The 17,265-nt window shown below is 36.5% G+C and overlaps 1 protein-coding gene across 3 annotated transcripts in view; it reads right to left on the reverse strand.

Moving 5' to 3' along the window:
• Positions 1-6,032: 6,032 nt before the first annotated feature.
• LOC128855946 (shootin-1-like) overlaps positions 6,033-17,265 on the reverse strand; it is a 77,631-nt gene continuing 66,398 nt past the window's right edge. For 2 of the 3 annotated variants that reach the window (XM_054091206.1, XM_054091207.1), the window contains one exon: positions 6,033-6,807. In XM_054091206.1, coding sequence (XP_053947181.1) covers positions 6,644-6,807 — 164 coding nt within the window. In that variant the 3' untranslated portion in view covers positions 6,033-6,643. The remainder of the gene's footprint in view (positions 6,808-17,265) is intronic. The other variant, XM_054091210.1, reaches the window with a different exon arrangement.

Genomic DNA, 17,265 nt, shown 5'->3' on the forward strand with positions numbered 1-17,265 from the left:
CCCTTACAAAACGTCGCATTTAAAAAGGATGAAGAAAATCGAAATATTAAATAACTTTTTGCTTAAAAAAAAATTATAAAAAAATATATAGTATAAACGGAAATTGCTAAGTATGATATTAAAAAAATGGTTTAACTTAATGCCAGAATTATATTTGGTGAATTAATTTTTAAATTAAAAACTGATCACGAAGTATCGTGCTATTATGTTACCTAAGTATTATGACCTTGAATTCTTTCATAGAAGAAGCGAATTCATCATGAATTTGGTTGACTAAAAACAAACTTTGAACATACTCACGACGCTTTGCTTTACCATGCCTTGCCCACGTAAGTTTGGAGTTTTGACCACCCAGTCAAGAATATTCTTACATTCATAAATACTTAACAAACTACCTGCACTTATTTAAACTAATTATTATTATATCGACGGCAGCTGCCGTAGCCGAATAGCTTGTGACTACCATTTGGAAGTGCAAGGAAACACCAAACGATAGGAAATGTTGTTTGTAATAGCGGTCGCTCTTTGACGGACAATCGCAAACCTCCGAGTATATTTCTGCCATGAAAAAAACTCCTCATAAAAATCATCTGCCATCCGGAATCTGTGATTAATTACATATTGCCACTGTTTGAGGGTCTGGAAGACGTCTCAAAAGCGGAGCTCCCAGCCCTACTTAGATTCGCCAAAAGCGCTGACATCCTACAGGTCGGTCTCTATCTCGTATCGCTAGGGACCAAAAGGTCTATGCGTGGCTTATTGCTAACCAGGCTAACCTAACCTAACCTACATATTGCTAATGAGCTCTTGTTGGTAACTTATGTATTTTTAAAATTACTTTCCCAACCTATATTTGAAAGGCATCGGGCTCAAATTTTCAAAACGTCCATCTTTCACGTCCATTACCCCAAAAAGATGCGCTATCATATCCTGATTGAAACTATACGTCAGGATGTTTTCCATATCGTTTTGGGTATGGACATACCGAGCAAGTTCTTGAGCTTAAAAACCCTTTTGAAAGCAAAATGTTTTTACTAATTTTTTTTTTTAAATTTTACTTTTCTTCCACTTTTGATAAAAATTTCTAGAGTTAGCAACCCAGTGTCTTGCTAAGGGAGCCGATTTGTCAAGAGGAAATGAGAAAGCTGCTTACTGAGCAAACCCTTTTATTATTGAATCATGATTGCAGATGATATGTTAGAGAAAACTAGTAGCAGAGTGTCTAAGTAGTCAGTTTTTGTAAACATTCTTGAAAAGTTAGGTTAGGTTAATGTAAAGAAGAAATAGAATATGAGAGAGAAGGCAGACAAAAATGTTTGTACGCAAATAAAATTTAAACAAAGCTTCAAAATCAGGTCGTCTTAATGGTGGATTACGTCAAACTTTGCAGCTCTTCAAGTCAACTGTCGTCAGGTGTCCTTAGATGTAAACAACGACGAACAGTTTGCATAAATTCTCGTGTGGTAGTAACAATTAATATTTCTGGAACTTAACAATACTCTTACCTACCTAAAAACTAAATAGTAGCTCGTTGTGGGTGCACAGTTTCTTCTTGAATGGAAATGAGCATTTTTAAAATATTTTAAATAAATGTATTTTTATTTATACTTATTTTACGCGGATGATAGATTATCGGGCTTGCCCATACGCATCAAAATAAGGGATTAACTTTGGCTTTCACGTCATAGGGGATATGACAGATAGAGATTCAAATGAAATGTGAGGTTAGTTGAATACAATAAGATTTCCAGTCAGTCGTTTTTCAAACGGCAACGATATAACATAGCGTTAGCTGCGTTGACTCTTCTGAATATCACCAAAAAAATGTCAGTGTTCGCCGATCTTTGCTGTTACATCTCCTGATTAGTCAGCAAATTAGCTGATTCCCTCAAAATCGCTGAGATCACATCTTTTGTAATTTCCCCATCTTGTTTATTATATATATTAAAGCGTCGGGATGCAGAAACTAATCCCGACTTCCAAAAATTGATAAACATTATTTCAGTAGTGTACGTATATACATATATATCTAAATTAACCTAAAAATCTTAGCCTAATGACCCTTTTAGAAAGGGCAAACGACTCTTTCAAATTAAAGTGGTTAAACCGAGTGCTTCATGAAGTGATTGAGAAGTGACGGTCAAAGGATCGGTAGACATTTAGTGACGAATGAAAAAGGGCATTCTATGCGAGCTTAACCGAAGTAGTGGAAAAGAAATGGCAGAAAGATAAAAACAAAGTTAGAGAGGATAGCAAAAATATAAGAAAATTATTCGCAACTATACAGATTTTAGTTTCCTAGTGTCATGAGAGGTTAATCAAAACATAAATGGTAGACGAGTTTTCAATGTATAGTTAGTGGAGAACTAATAAAGTTTGTCCGAAGAAGAGATGCCGGTTAGCTGCTAACCAACACAAAAAGTGACAACTAACAGCAGAGAAAATAGTAAGTAAAATTTATTTTCATTTTAGTTAGCTTGGCTAGTTTAATTGTTTGTTTTAGTTTTGTAAACATATGTTATACATAATAATTTAAACATGCCTTCAGGCGTAATCAGAGCCTTATAGGACTGTCACAATGCGTTCTTTCTGTCCGTTGCGGCAAAGCATTGACTGACGTGACGTGTAAAACGTACCATGGTGCCACAATGAAAATATTCCCGCATATAAGCAAAAAAGCAAAATACCATATTTCGTGGTGTATAAACAGATTTTCTTTGGTTATGAAATATATTATAAAATTAATACTTATTGAGACGACAGAGAGTTAAAGGGTTATGGGTAGTCAAAATTTTCAAACAATTTGATTATTTTTGGCATTTTCTTTAAGTATAATATCTTAAAAATATTGTGTGAAAATTTGAAGTGAATCCAACAAATACTTTTCGAGTTGTTCAACAATTAACAAAGAGTGCTCGGGCGCTCCGGATAAGCCACAAGCATTTTAAATGCGTTTTTCTCAAAACTATGTTTTTTGAACTGGGGATCACTGTAACTGAAAAACCGCTTGGTAGGTTTCAATAAATTCTATATTATACTGCTTTTGAAAAACATACAAAACTCGTGCCTGATCGAGGGATTTCTTTTTTCAAAAATTTCGATTTTTTTTTAACAATTAATTGTCGGTTTTTTTCTTGAAAATCTGGACAATATTTCCTGAGGCCGCCATATTGTTAATTTAAAAAAAGCTTCGATCAGATACAAGATGATATATATATATATAATTGGCTCGTACACCCTTTTCATGGGTTTGGCCGAGCTCCTCCTCCTATTTGTGGTGTGCGTCTTGATGTTGTTCCACAAATGGAGGGACCTACAGTTTCAAGCCGACTCTGAACGGCAGATATTTTTATGAGGAGCTTTTTTATGGCAGAAATACACTCGGAGGTTTACCATTGCCTGCCAAGAAGCGACCGCTATTAGAAAATTGTTTTTCTTCATGTTTGGTTTTTCACCGAGATTCAAACCTACGTTCTCTTTGTGAATTCTGAATGGTAGTCACGCACCAACCCATTCGGTTACGGTGGCCGCCCAGGCACAAGATTATCTATTAATAAAACTAATTTCTCTTTTCCGATTGATTTTAGATGAATCTCCAAGGGCTTGTGATGATCACCGCAAGGGACTTTTGGAGAAACGGGCTCCACACAAACAGAGATAACTTTTACAATTATTATTTTTTTTTGCTAAAGTTTTTGTTATGTGTTTATTTTTCTAAAATAAAGCAATTGACTAGCAAACAAAAATTATTGAAAATCATAATTTTTTCTGACCTCTGACTACCCCTAACCCTCTAATAGAATTTATGGTAGTCGTAGACGGTATTTGCGATCATAGTTTCGGGATCAGGAGCACATTCATTTTGCAGGACAACTTGGTTAAATCTTGCCTTTTCTCTACTCTTTTAATCCATTTTTTTCTGCATTTAATTTTGATATAATAAAAACCACAAAATTAACACAATACAAAATTGTTCTTCTTTAAACAGTTGTCATTTTCGCCGCACTTGGCGTACGGTAAAAATGGAAAGTTGCCAAGGTTTTTGCATTCCGGCATGGCCTATGGCACGGCAAAATTCGTTGCCGTAATGGCGGGAACGGACCCATTGTGACGGGCCTATTAACTATACATCAGAGGTTGTTGATTCTGTAACAAACTTCAATAAAAAATAGAGTAATTGAAGTACTTCATACCACTTCAAGCACTTCAAAATAAATTAAATTGACGCCAAAAACCATATCCACTATTCTCAGATAAAAAATTTTATAATTTACCATATAGATAATGCACTATTAAGTACTGAATTATATATTTAAATACATAATTGTTATTAATTTTCTATTGGAGGTGATATCCAGCTTTGCGCTCATCTTTTCGGCGGTCTTCCCGGATGTCGTCTTCCCACAGGAATTCCGACGCGTGCAATCTTAATTAATCAGTTGTTGGCGGCTCTTGAAACATGCTCGTTCCATGCGTTCCATTCTTGTTGATTTAACAAATTTGGAAATGTCGTCAGTGTTCGTCTGCATTCTAGTATCACGGTTTCTACAGCAATCGCATCTCGTTTTTACTGCTATCATCCCTAATGTGTGTGTTTGTTTTGAACGCAATAATTGCGCACAAAAAGCACTGCATATCACCAAACGCATTTAGAATTATACATTTTTTTTTATAATTAGTTTTTATTTTTATTTTAGTTCTATTCATACATATTTCCAAGTATGCCCACTGTAGCATAAGAAAATTGCCAGCATAGCCGCCGTTTATTATGCTTCGTTGGTGTCAGACCAACCATTGATTTTAAGAGCATAAGACTAAATATGATGCGGCAAAAAAGGAAGGGTTTCCTTCACCGCATCGTGACGGGTGATGAAAAATGGATTCATTAGAGCAATCCAAATCCAAGAAAGTTATGGGGAATGCCCGGCCCTACTTCTACGTCGCCGCCTCGGCCGAATATTCACGCGGCGACTGTTATGCTATGTGTTTGGTGGGACCAAGTTGGTGTCATTTATTATGAACTGTTAAAACCAAGCGAAACCATCACTGGGGATCGGTATCGACTTCAAATGATACGAATGAGCCGAACACTGCGCGAGAAGCGGCCGCAATGCGGGGAGAGGGATGAAAAAGTGATTCTATAGCATGACAACGCTCGGCCTCACGTTGCCAAACCCGTTAAAACGTACCTGGAAACACTGAAATGGGAAATCCTACGCCACCCGCCATATTCTCCAGATATTGCGCCGTCCGATTATTACCTGTTCCGATAGATGGCACATGGTCTAGCTGACCAGCAGTTCCATTCATATGAAGACATCAAAAAATGGCTTGATCCGTGGATAGCCTCAAAAGATGAATAGTTTTACCGCGACGGTACCAGAAGATGGGAAAAAGTAGTAGCCAGCAATGGGCAGGCAATACTTTCAGTGATTCACTTGTAACCATTTTTTTTCAGAATAAAGTTGTATTTTCATCAAAAAAAAACTGCGAGAACTTAGTTGCGCATTTACTAACTTCGAACGCGCTAACTCATTAAAAAGATGGCGGCTTCAAAAACATTTTTATGACGCCAGCCTTGCTTATTTTGGACTTCACCTGCCATCACCCATTCAACGGAATTTAATTTCTACCACTACGGCATCTATGTCCAAATTTAATACGATTCAGGTTAAATTCAAGGCAGTGTAATTTTTTTTTGTTTTTCTATACGAGTATATGCGCATTAGATGTGTAAATTATATATTAAAGTGAACAATTTTTTTGATTTTTCGAAGTAAATTTCCACATTTTAGAAGCGTTGTTCTGGCGTTAAACGATTCATGATGACTTGCCAAACGTTACTGTATAGAAATGCCAAAATCGGTTGGTACTATCAGCTGTCATACCATAGTTATATTGTTATTGTAGCAGCATAAACATTTCCAGTGCTCAAAATCATGTTTTTAATTAATCAAAAAATTTCGTTAGATATACACAAGTCCAACAAACTAAAGTTATAATTCAAGAAACACGATTTAAACACATTTTTTTAATCGAGGTGCATATTTATTAGGTATTACAATAGCATAGCATCACAACAGATTTCAAAAGACGTGACATTAAGAATTTTGATTTTTCAACAAGAAGTAAGATTACAAATTAGAATGTAAAAAACTGCCCAAGCAAGCAGAGTGTCAATAAAATTTGATCATGAAATAACAAAAGGCACAAAAAACGCTAGACATTTTGCCACAAAAGAGAGAAAATTAAAATACATTGGTACTTAGAAAATAATAAAATTTTTGAAATATAAACTAAAAAAAATGTTGAAATAATATTTTTAAAATTGTGTTTTCTCACTTAATGAGAATTTCAGTTTATATAAGTTTCGATGGCTTATTCGTTCGTTGTATTCGTATACGATAAATATAAAAAGGCGTAAATAAAATGAGCAAAAGGCACAAATCCAAAAAAATTATATCTAGAAATCGTAGTCTTATCAAAAAGTGCATACATACATATCTATAAGTGTATAAAATGTGTGTGAAATTTGTTGATGCAAAAATGGTCAATAGATAAAAAATGTATGTAAGTGTCTAATACTACGACAAATACAAATATGCGTAAATGCGATGCAGAGTCGCATTCGCTTGGCAGCCCATCAAAATTGCATATTAATGCAGATTTTCGAATTACGATTCTGTTTCTGGCTTATCTCTAAGACTTGGAACATTTCCTGAAGTGCTTCATTTGTACGCGTTTTGCGGCGATTGCGACGCAAGGTGACACGTCCGGATTTGAATTCCTTCACTAGAGCGTCAAGACCTGGGTGTAGAGAGAAATTTTGAAAAGAATTTATTAAATGGGAAAACATAAATTTCAAAGGTGCACAATTCCTATATACAGCAGATGCAAATATTATATACAATGCTTATATATACATACATGTGAACGAGACTATTGAGTAATATTTAGTATTTAGGTTATTTACACAAAAAAAAGTAATTATTCACATAATGAAATATCTTTGATGGCATGATCACAATTCTAGCACAATATTATTTACATATGTACCTGCATATAGCGTCCTTCAATTGAGCAGACTATGCAGCCTAGTAAGCCTATGTACATACAAAGTGGCGGCAAATTAATCATCCGATTTTGGTTTTGAATTTCCTTTTTTTACTAAATAAAAATTCATGTTCATGGCTGCATATTCTACTTTTTAAACGCAATACCGATTTAAAGCATACGGATTCGTTAGTAGCATCTTTTTCTTTAAAAATAAGTAGATATCAAAGAATTTTTTTTTTTAAATAAGTAGACATCAAAGAGTTGTTTTTGCGCGACGTTCAAACGCGAATGTTTGCTCTTTGTGTAAAGTTCAGCTAAAAACCAAAAAAAAGTATCGCGTTCTATGGAAATTTCGCAATGAGCTTGTATTGCGGTTGGGAATTCCACAAAGCGACTGATTATTGAGAATGTGAAGCTGAAGAGTGGGAGCAGCGGATATTAAATTATGACAGATATGAACTTTTATTTAATAGAAATTAAAATAGCACGAAAAGCAGTAAGATATGTAACTTTCAACACAAGACGTTGCTATGAAAATTAGCTATTAAGTGTCAAATATGATTGGCGTACGACACCATTTGGAAAAAGCATAGAACTTCCGATAGGGTGATTAATATTGCGCCACTTGCATATGAATATATGTAACACAAGTAAATTTATCGATATGGATATGTAATAATTCTGAGCATACGCAATGAAATGCTTTTTGGTTTTTTGTTTTCCAAGGGAGAAAAATGGTATGTAATTTTACTAATAGGGAGCGAAAGATACCTGTAATTCTGTCAAACGCCGGGTTAAGGTCTCAATTGTTCTAAGGTGGATCAATGTGTACATCTACTTGAGATGAAAGAGCACACAAAATCATAGATCTTTACAATTCAGGTATGAAATCTGTTCAGCAATTTTATGCTTGTTCGCGCCCCTCTTTTTAATTCATCGTCGCCGTCCCTGTACTTTCAATTGTCGTTATCTGAGACAACAACGCGACACTTTCCACGTCTGGCTATGAAGCGCTTGAGTGTCGCGATGAATGCAACGGTCGACAGGTCAGGAGCAATCTCTAAGTGCACAGCCTTTGTAGTAAAGCAGATCTCTAATTTTTTGAGTTACTAATAAGGGACTACAGTAGTCACCACCTGTAGTTTCAAACGGATGCGATGGGGTAAATTTGATAGCTGTAATGACAATTGGAAGTACAGGGTCGGCGACGATGAATTATAAAGAGGGGCGCGAACAATGCTAATAACTTTTTTATAACATATTAACCCACTATCTATCAGGTCAGTCCAAAACTTCGTGCGTATTTTACCCATAATTTCACTTTTGTACGATTTTTGCATACAAAAAATTATTCGTGGAATATAACGGAACTATTTATATATTCTTTGATATATTGTGCATTCAACAAATGATTTTAATCGCGGATAGAAGCACGTGAGTTAAAAAATAAAGTGGAATCTTCGAACGCGATTAAGAGGCATATTTTGTACTTTTTTTATAAAAGTGGTAAAAATGCAACAACTGCTGCTGCAGAAATAAACACTGTTCACGGAGAGGATACCGTGAGTGTAAGGACTGCGCAAAAGTGGTTTTCAAAATTCCGAAGTGGTAACTGCGACGTGGAGGATGCCCCGCGCGCTGGTCGTCCTATCGTGAGATTGAGACAATCTTAGGCATTAGTGGGACCAGCATACATTCAATATTGCATAAACATTTGACTGTCAAAAAATTTGTTCGCGTTGGATCCCCCACAATTTGTCAATCGCTCAAAAACAGGCTCGTGTCGATTGGTCGTAGGAAATGCTCAAAAAATAGTATCGCGGAAACACGTCTATGACATCGTGACAGGTGATGAATCATGGATTTACGCGTATGAGCCCGAAAGTAAACACCAGTCGACTGTATGGGTGTTTCAAGATGAGCCAAATCCAACAAAAGTTGTTCGCGCACGAAGCACTTCCAAGCGAATGGTCGCCTGTTTTTTCGGAAAAACAGAACATGTCGCAACCGTACACCTAGAACAACGCAGTGAGTGGTACACAACCATTTATTTGCCAGTTGTCTTCCAAGAAATTAGGAAAACCAATCGACAAAGACGGATCACTCTTCACCAACTGCAAACAACTGCATTTTTGAGCACCCAAAACATCGAATTAATGGGTCATCCGCCGTATAGTCCTGACTTGTCACCGAATGACTTCTTTTTATTCCCGTACGTAAAAAAACAAACTGAGAGGTCAACGTTTTTCGACACCTGAAGAAGCGGTTGCGGCATTCAGAATGCATGTTTTGGAGGTACCTCATTCAAGTGGCAAAAGTGCTTCGACAATTCGTTCAAACGCATGCAAAAGTGTATAGATCTTCATGGAGAGTATTTTGAAAAACAATAGAGTGAATTTCGATGATTAAAATTTGTTTTTGTTCTCTAATCCCGACATATAAAAGGCACCCCTCGTATTATTATTACTGTTGCGCAATACGAGGGTAAACTGCATATTGCGACTAGATTTTCGGAGGCGCAGATTAACCCTAGAAATGCCAAACTTAGTAAAACAGCTGGCAAAGAAAGCGTTCAATGAAAAGAAATGAAAGCGATGGAAGCGTGAAGCTCGCTCCGAAATACTACTTAGTCATACATTTCAGCTTCAAAAAGATTTTTGCAAATACTCATTCGAATAATCATAAGCAGCTATTTGTGAGACAGAGTTTTGATTTACAGAATTTAAAAGGCACAAAGCTTTGGATGGAGTGCCGCAAAGAGCGTTTGTGGATCAAATATATTACTCTGTGATGCATCGTGAAGACATTCGATTATTGTAGTTTTAATGCGAGTACTATTGATTGCGGGTGAAGCTGATTTTTTGAATTTAATATCATTACGAGGTGAGTGGTAAAATTAGAAAAAACACACATAAAAACAAAAATTTTATAAAACAATCCGGATGCGAATTTTATAACTCATTAAGTTCTAATATAATAAAATGAAAATTTTAGGTAGCTAAAAACTATAGTTGATTTTTGATAATATCTATAACGAATACCCAAGAAAATGCGAAACATTGTCAGGAGAAAAAGTTATCAAAAATTAAGAAAAATGTGGGACGACTTCAAACTTGCACCTTGTTGTATTAAAATGTAATGGACTCCGAAATTGCGTACTTAATTTTTTTTTTAATATTCTGATTAAAAATTGTGTAATGCTGATGAAAATTTATTGGAGTTTTATAAATCTTGTACATTTTCTTTCATTGTGCATTTTCTCCATTTAACGCAGCTCGATATTTTTTGTTTATATGGAAAAAATACCCAACTCCGTCAAAAAAAAAAAAAAAATTGCCAAAATTCAACGCTGTCTTACAGTCACTTGAAAATTGCACTTAATTAAATTGAAATTCAATGAGCTATTAAACTGTATACCCCAATTTTATATACAGTTTCTGAGTAAAAAGTTTGAAATTTTCATGAAAATTTGGCGAATATTTATACTAAATATTTTTTATAAATGTGACTCCTAAATGCTTTTTTCCTATTTTTGCATAACAAAAGAAATTACGATATAGCATTCGACTAAACACAGTTCCGTCCAGTTGTATTTTCCTACCCATTAGGCAGTAAAACCCAATAGGCGGTTAAACCTATGAAACTGGTATTACTATTTTTTTTATTATCCAAACAGTAATCATATGCAGACTTAAGCACGCATACAAATAATAAAATACCTCACTAAAGCATCACCTAATTTAAAATCGAAACGCAACAACTAACCCAATTTTTCTGGAAGACTGCGAATTTAAGAAGTGCTTAAAGTACTGAAAATGTGTATGTAAAGTGTATGCGAAAATAAGTAAGATGAACGTGAAAGAAAATTACAGTAAAAATGAAAATAGCAGCAAACAAATGCGAAATGTGAGCAGAAAAAATCTCAGAAAATTAAAATAAATCTCGTGGACTTATGGCGAAGGACAAGCATGCAACTGTCTGCTGTTGGGTAAGAAGACAACGGAAGCAAAACAACAAAAATAACAGCAATAACAATAAAGCCGTAGAACACCACAGCCAATAGTGCGGCATAACAAACAGCAACAGCAGCAGCACTCTGGTGTTGGTGAAGCTGTCACGACAACACCGAATATGTTACGTATACGACTTGTTGAACGGAAGTGCAGGTATACGAGCAAGCTGAACGGTTGTGAGGCTCTTAACATAAGCATGTGTGGCTGACTCTAACATGTATATGCATATGCCATGTTTGTAACGGGGAAAAGAGAGAGAAAATGACATGCGAAAGGCAATAAACAATAATAATACTCAATAACTGAGAAGAAAACGTATTATTTTGACGGAAAAACTGTGGAATGAGCAAGTTGAAAATGCATGACAAAGCAATCAATCCTCGACAATATGCTTATGTAATATATGTGTATATGTATACATGTATATATGTATGCACTCGTAGTGCGTTCAATATTTTCAGCCACTTTAATATGGTACGCGTGCATAAACTCAAACGAAGCGAAATACCAAATTTAAATGAGACAGTAAGAAACAAAAATAATATATTACTTCGGTGATATTTGAGGCGACAATACAATAATCCGTAAGCAAGACAAGCGCGAAAAAAAACATATTCGAGAGCGGACCGTAAGCTTTACTTATTTGCCACTTTCAAGGACTTTATCGCACAACTTTCCCATACTTTTACATCACTTCAGCTCTTCAGCAAGTGCGGTTGAGCGAATTTAATAAAGAAGGTATCAAATAACCAAAATCAACTGGGTTGGCGTCAGACGTTGGCAAAGAAAACAACAATGCTGAAGAAACTGGAAGAATGTGTAAAAATGTTATGGTTTCAGAGCGCGAGAGCGTTAACGAAATAGAACGTACATACACGAGCATTAGCTTGATATTCGCTCTCACTCAATTAAATTTTTTTTTTTTTTTTGTGTTTGCCTCTGTTATCGTAGTTGGCAGGCAGGTTGATATGTGCAGCAAAAGCATGTTTGTTGTTTTGTGAAGCACACGAAGCCTGCTAAGTAAAACGTTAAAATACAACTACGCTTGGGGGCGGGGAAAATGGATGAATCACAAACTTAATAAATATCTAAAAAAGAAATGTAAAAATAAAAACGAGAGGAATATTCCTTGCCCACCCGTTCAGCTTACCATGACAACGGAAATAGCTTCACACCGCCAATGTCTGCACTGCAAATATCGTCACAATGATCATTACTATTAGCAACCTTAGTGTTAAGGCCTTCGGAAAAGTAATGCCATTGTACTCGAAATATATGTAAGTGACTCCTACTAACACTAGTGTGAAATGAACATTTATGTAACCACTAAATACTAAAATAATTTGGATGAAGTTATCAACACATCGGTAAAAGTGTGGTACGCTAAAACCAGCGGCACTTCGCAATACACATCTAGGTGTATACATATTGGTATATATATTAGTATGTATATCTGTATTCCCAAACCAGAAGCCGTGCTCATAAGCAGTCGGCTTCACTGACGGCTCGAAGATTGAATCGGGAGTCAGGGCAAGTTTCCTCTCATCCATTTATTTAATTATTTCCTTAAAATGACCGAATACTGCGAGTGCTTTTCAGGCAGACGTCTTTGCGATCCTGCGGTATTGAAAATGCTTAGGGAACGTGGGAGCGAATGGCATTAACATTTTTACGATAGTCAGGCCGCGATCAAGGCTTTGACAACATGGTGCATATCCAAACTAGTAAACTTCTGTAACGAGGAGTTGTGGAGGAAACAGGAACATAGAGGGAAATTAAATTGCTGATAAGCTTGCCAGGAAGGGCACTGAATTGATCTTAAAGTCCTCTTACCCGCTCATCGACATCGCACTGACTGCTGTTAAAGGGCAATTGCACAACTTATTTATCAGGAAGGCACAGAAAAGATGGAGTTCCATTTCTTCATGCGCTATTTCGAAAACCCTTTGGTCCCAGTACAATAGACAGAGGACTTAGAAAGTCTTGGGGACTCCACACCATTCAATTTCCAAACTCATAGCTGTGTTTACCATCATTGGATGATCCGCACATACGCGGAAAAGCTAGGTTTACCATTTAACCCCCATTGTAGAAGCCGTGGGGACCTTTCAGACAAGAAGACTGTTGAGCACTTTCTCTGTAAATGTCCAGGTTTGGAAGCTTGACGATTAAGGTCACTGGGTGCTCTTTACTTCGACAGTCGACGCAGTGGCAGTCCCAATTTGTCGAAATCACCTGGTTTTTTTGAAGCAGTGGTGTGGAGTATAGTGACAACACAATGCAGAACTGGCAACTGTGCCTAATGTAAAATGTATATGTAATATGACTATTTATATTATTTTCTGTTACCACAACATTTTCTTTCTGTGATGTTAACATCTTCTCTTTTCTAATAATAAAATTTTTGTTAATATCATATTTTCTGTGAAAATTTACATTTTCCGTTAGATCCATTTTTCAATTTCTGTTAGCTGAAACTGTTATGTTAACAGAAAATGTTAGCAGAAATTCAAAATTTTCTGAAATTTTCGGAACAGAAAATGTTATGTCATCATAAAATTTACATTTTTAACATACATTTTCTGTCAATTTAAGTTTTCTGAAATTTTTAGTTAACATAACATTTTCTGTCAGTATCAATTTTCCTGTTAACACCTTTACCGTCAATTCCACTGTTTTTTTTAACATAACATTTTTTTCTTACAACATTTTCTGTTAAAATAAAATGTTGTGTTAACATCACATTTTCAGTTAGGATAACTTAACTGCTAACACTTTTTGCCACTTTCTGTTAACATTACATTTACATGTTCTGTTAACATTATCATTATTATATCATGTTCTGTTAACATTAAATTGCCTGTCAACACTTCTTTTACCGGTAACACCACTTTTCCATTTAATATAGCGCTTTCTGTTAAAACAAAATATTCTGTCACATAACTTTATTGTTAACAGTTTTCCGTTTAAGGTAACATTTTCAGCTAACATAATATTTTCTTCTTACAACATTTTCTGTCATCATAACATTTTCGAAAAAAATAGCATTTTCTGTTAATATAACATTTCCTTCTGTTGACATTAAATTTACTGTTAACACCACATTTTCAGTTAACAGCACTTTTCTGTTCAACATAGCATTTTCAGCTAATATAACATTTTCTGTTAAAACAAAATGTTCTGTTAACACTTCACTTTCTGTTCATCCTACATTTTCAGCTAACTTCGTTCTAAGAAAGAATTGACAATTGCACGAATTGACGAGATTAGTAAGTGGTTCAATTGCCTGAAAAAAGTTTTGAGGAGGCGACTTTTGCATTGATTTTTTGGAAACTCTTACTTTTGCCCTTGTATTAGTTTCCGTGAAAAAAAACAAAGATGCAATCTTCAATGACTTAACTACTAGATACTCGACATCGATGTAATTAAATATTGGTCACCTCTTTTGAAATCGATAAATGAATTCGCTCATAATTCATAAATTGCATTGACGATATTTTCCCACTTGAAATTATTTAATACATAACATACTAGATAACGGGTGTTATCAAAACTCTTACATTTTTATAAATCTAAAGAATAAATCAGCGCATCCATCACAGTCCACTGCCGACTCGTTCGCATAAATTTGTAAATATATACATAAAAATGTTATCTCCAGCACTCAGCGAATACCCAACATGGCTTACTTACATAATCTAAGTAAGTTGCGTTGCTTGCTACCACGACCATCCGCGCTATGGAGCTGGTGGTTCGAATTACACGATGGCGCGCAACTACAACTAACCGTGACAACAGTGTAAATGGGTGAATGCAACAACAACAGCAGGACTGTATTCTATTAGCCATGATATGGACTATATGATATTGTCACACTTTCGTTCAGACAGCACACACATTTATGCACATATACACACAGGCGGTACGTCCTTGATTGCCTGCATCAACAACAGAGAGCCAGCAGGGGAAGAGGCGAAAAACAGATGAAAAACGACAGAAGAAAAAGAAGCACGTTGCCTCAAGTATGAGCGGCTGCTGATTGTGAAATAAGCCAGCGACTTACTTATAAACACAATCAAGCCAGCTTCCGTGGCGGCAAAGTAACCGAACACTGTCATTTCCCCATTTCCCCATTCCCCAAAGCCCACGACAGTCACTCAAACTAACGCTACTGATGCTGCTTTTGCCAGCGATAGAGGCGACAAAACAGCAACAAATAATGGACGTTGGCTATTGCGAACTACAATAACAACATCAACGGGCAACAAAGAACGAAGAAGAAGCAGTAGACAGCAAGCAGCAAGCTATGCACCGGCCAAAGAACTTGGTTATGGCCAAGCAGTTTTCGGACTAGGCAAACGAACAATCAGGAATTGTGCCATCGAAGTGGTTGAGTGGCAATCAACAGGAAGTTGCCTTGGCAGACAGAGTAGAGTGGAGGTTAGTTGCCATGTGCAGCCGAAGTGTGTGGGTACACAAAAGCAACAAACAAAAACAAACACACACACACACATATTGTAAACGTTCTGCTGGCGAGTGGCAGGTAGAAGATGAAAGACGAAAAGCAGCAAGGCGAGTGAGGGCGAGTCGAGTGGACTGAAGTGAAGTGAAGTCGAATGAGGCACGCGTCAGGCATCAATGTCGGCTATGAAATATACATACATATAAGTACATGTGTTGTTTAGTCTTCGTAAGCGTTGTTGCTAGTAGCCTGCATGTTGCGTTTGTTGCTTGTACGTATTTACATACGCACATACATACGCATGCAAGTAACAAGCACTGTTGATTCACTTCGTTACGTTGACATGTGTACATGCATGTTTACCTACACATTTGTTGTTGTTATTGTTGGTGTTGTTGTCGATATTTTTGTTATTGCTGTTATTGCTGCTGCTGCTAGGTTCTACGAATATAGTACATTTTGTTTGGTATTGTCAAGTAACGAAGCAACAGCCACTCTGCCAGCCAGTCAGCCAGCCAGCCACCAGCTCGGCAACAACGGAGAATCCAAACAGCAGCAACGACAACAATAACCGTGAAGTAAAAGTAGCAGGCAATAGCATATCGTTGCGGCAACATTTTACATTTTCGGCTCATTTGTTCGCGCGCGTTCAACGGGCATGCAACAACGCTTACGAAAAATCTATTTAATCTGTATGCGGTTCTCGCTGTGGTACATTTTCGAAAACTTTAAAAAAAAAATTCCCAAAGAAAGCGTGCAAGAGTGAGAAAGTTTGAGAAATTCCAAATACATAAAGTGTATGTGTAAAGTGTGCGTAACTTGCCAAATGATAATGAAATAGTGCCGCGGCGTATACGTAACACCTACTGAGTGACAGTGATAACTAGCATGTTACTCATACGCCATAGTGCGTAAATTATGTGTTCTCTAGGCTTCTTGAAGCTGTAGCCGGTTTAGCACTGACCGGTAGTATGTGATTGAAACTAACACGAATGCGTTGTTTTAGGGGACTCCCTCCCAAGCGGTCACCAAGTGCTAAGTGTGCTAAGTTATTTTTTGTTTTGTGTTTATTAATTTCTAGTTGTTTATTTGCGCACATCGGTTACTGGGAGCATGAGCATTTCCTCAGCCATTCTGCCCATTCCACCGCATTCACTCGTACTTCAACATGAATTCACTGGTAGCGCTCATTTAACGGTAACGGCAGAAGCCCGCCAAAAACCAAAGAATCGCAGCAACATACAAAACGAAACCATAATTGAAAATCAAATTCAAATGGTACTAAACGAAATGAGCTAAAAGAAAAAACGTTTACAAGTACAACTATATATAAGTGGTGTGGGAATATGGGTGTAAATATGTATGTATGTATGAAAATTAGGGTAACCGAGTGAAGAGAAAAAAAAAACGGTAGAACTACATGGGCGTCTATGGACTAATTGGCTATCTGGACTAATTGTAAGTGGTCCCGTAATACCTGTTTCCTGCTCCCATATAAAATACACGTGAAAATGAGGCGCTTAGGATTCAATCTTGATATCCCAGTTATCCAATATCCCCGTTGTAGAGTGGCAAACGATCTACAGAACTGTTATGTTACCAGGTTCCATGCACGAGTATATAAAGGTGAGTGTAGGCAAGAGCTGATGGTACCGCCCATAGAACTGAAATTTTGAGTGAGCCATAATATTGAAAGAGGAAGAAACATAATTTTGAAAGCATAAGACACGCCGC

The sequence above is a fragment of the Anastrepha ludens genome, chromosome 2, assembly GCF_028408465.1.
Source record: "Anastrepha ludens isolate Willacy chromosome 2, idAnaLude1.1, whole genome shotgun sequence".
NCBI lineage: Eukaryota > Metazoa > Arthropoda > Insecta > Diptera > Tephritidae > Anastrepha > Anastrepha ludens.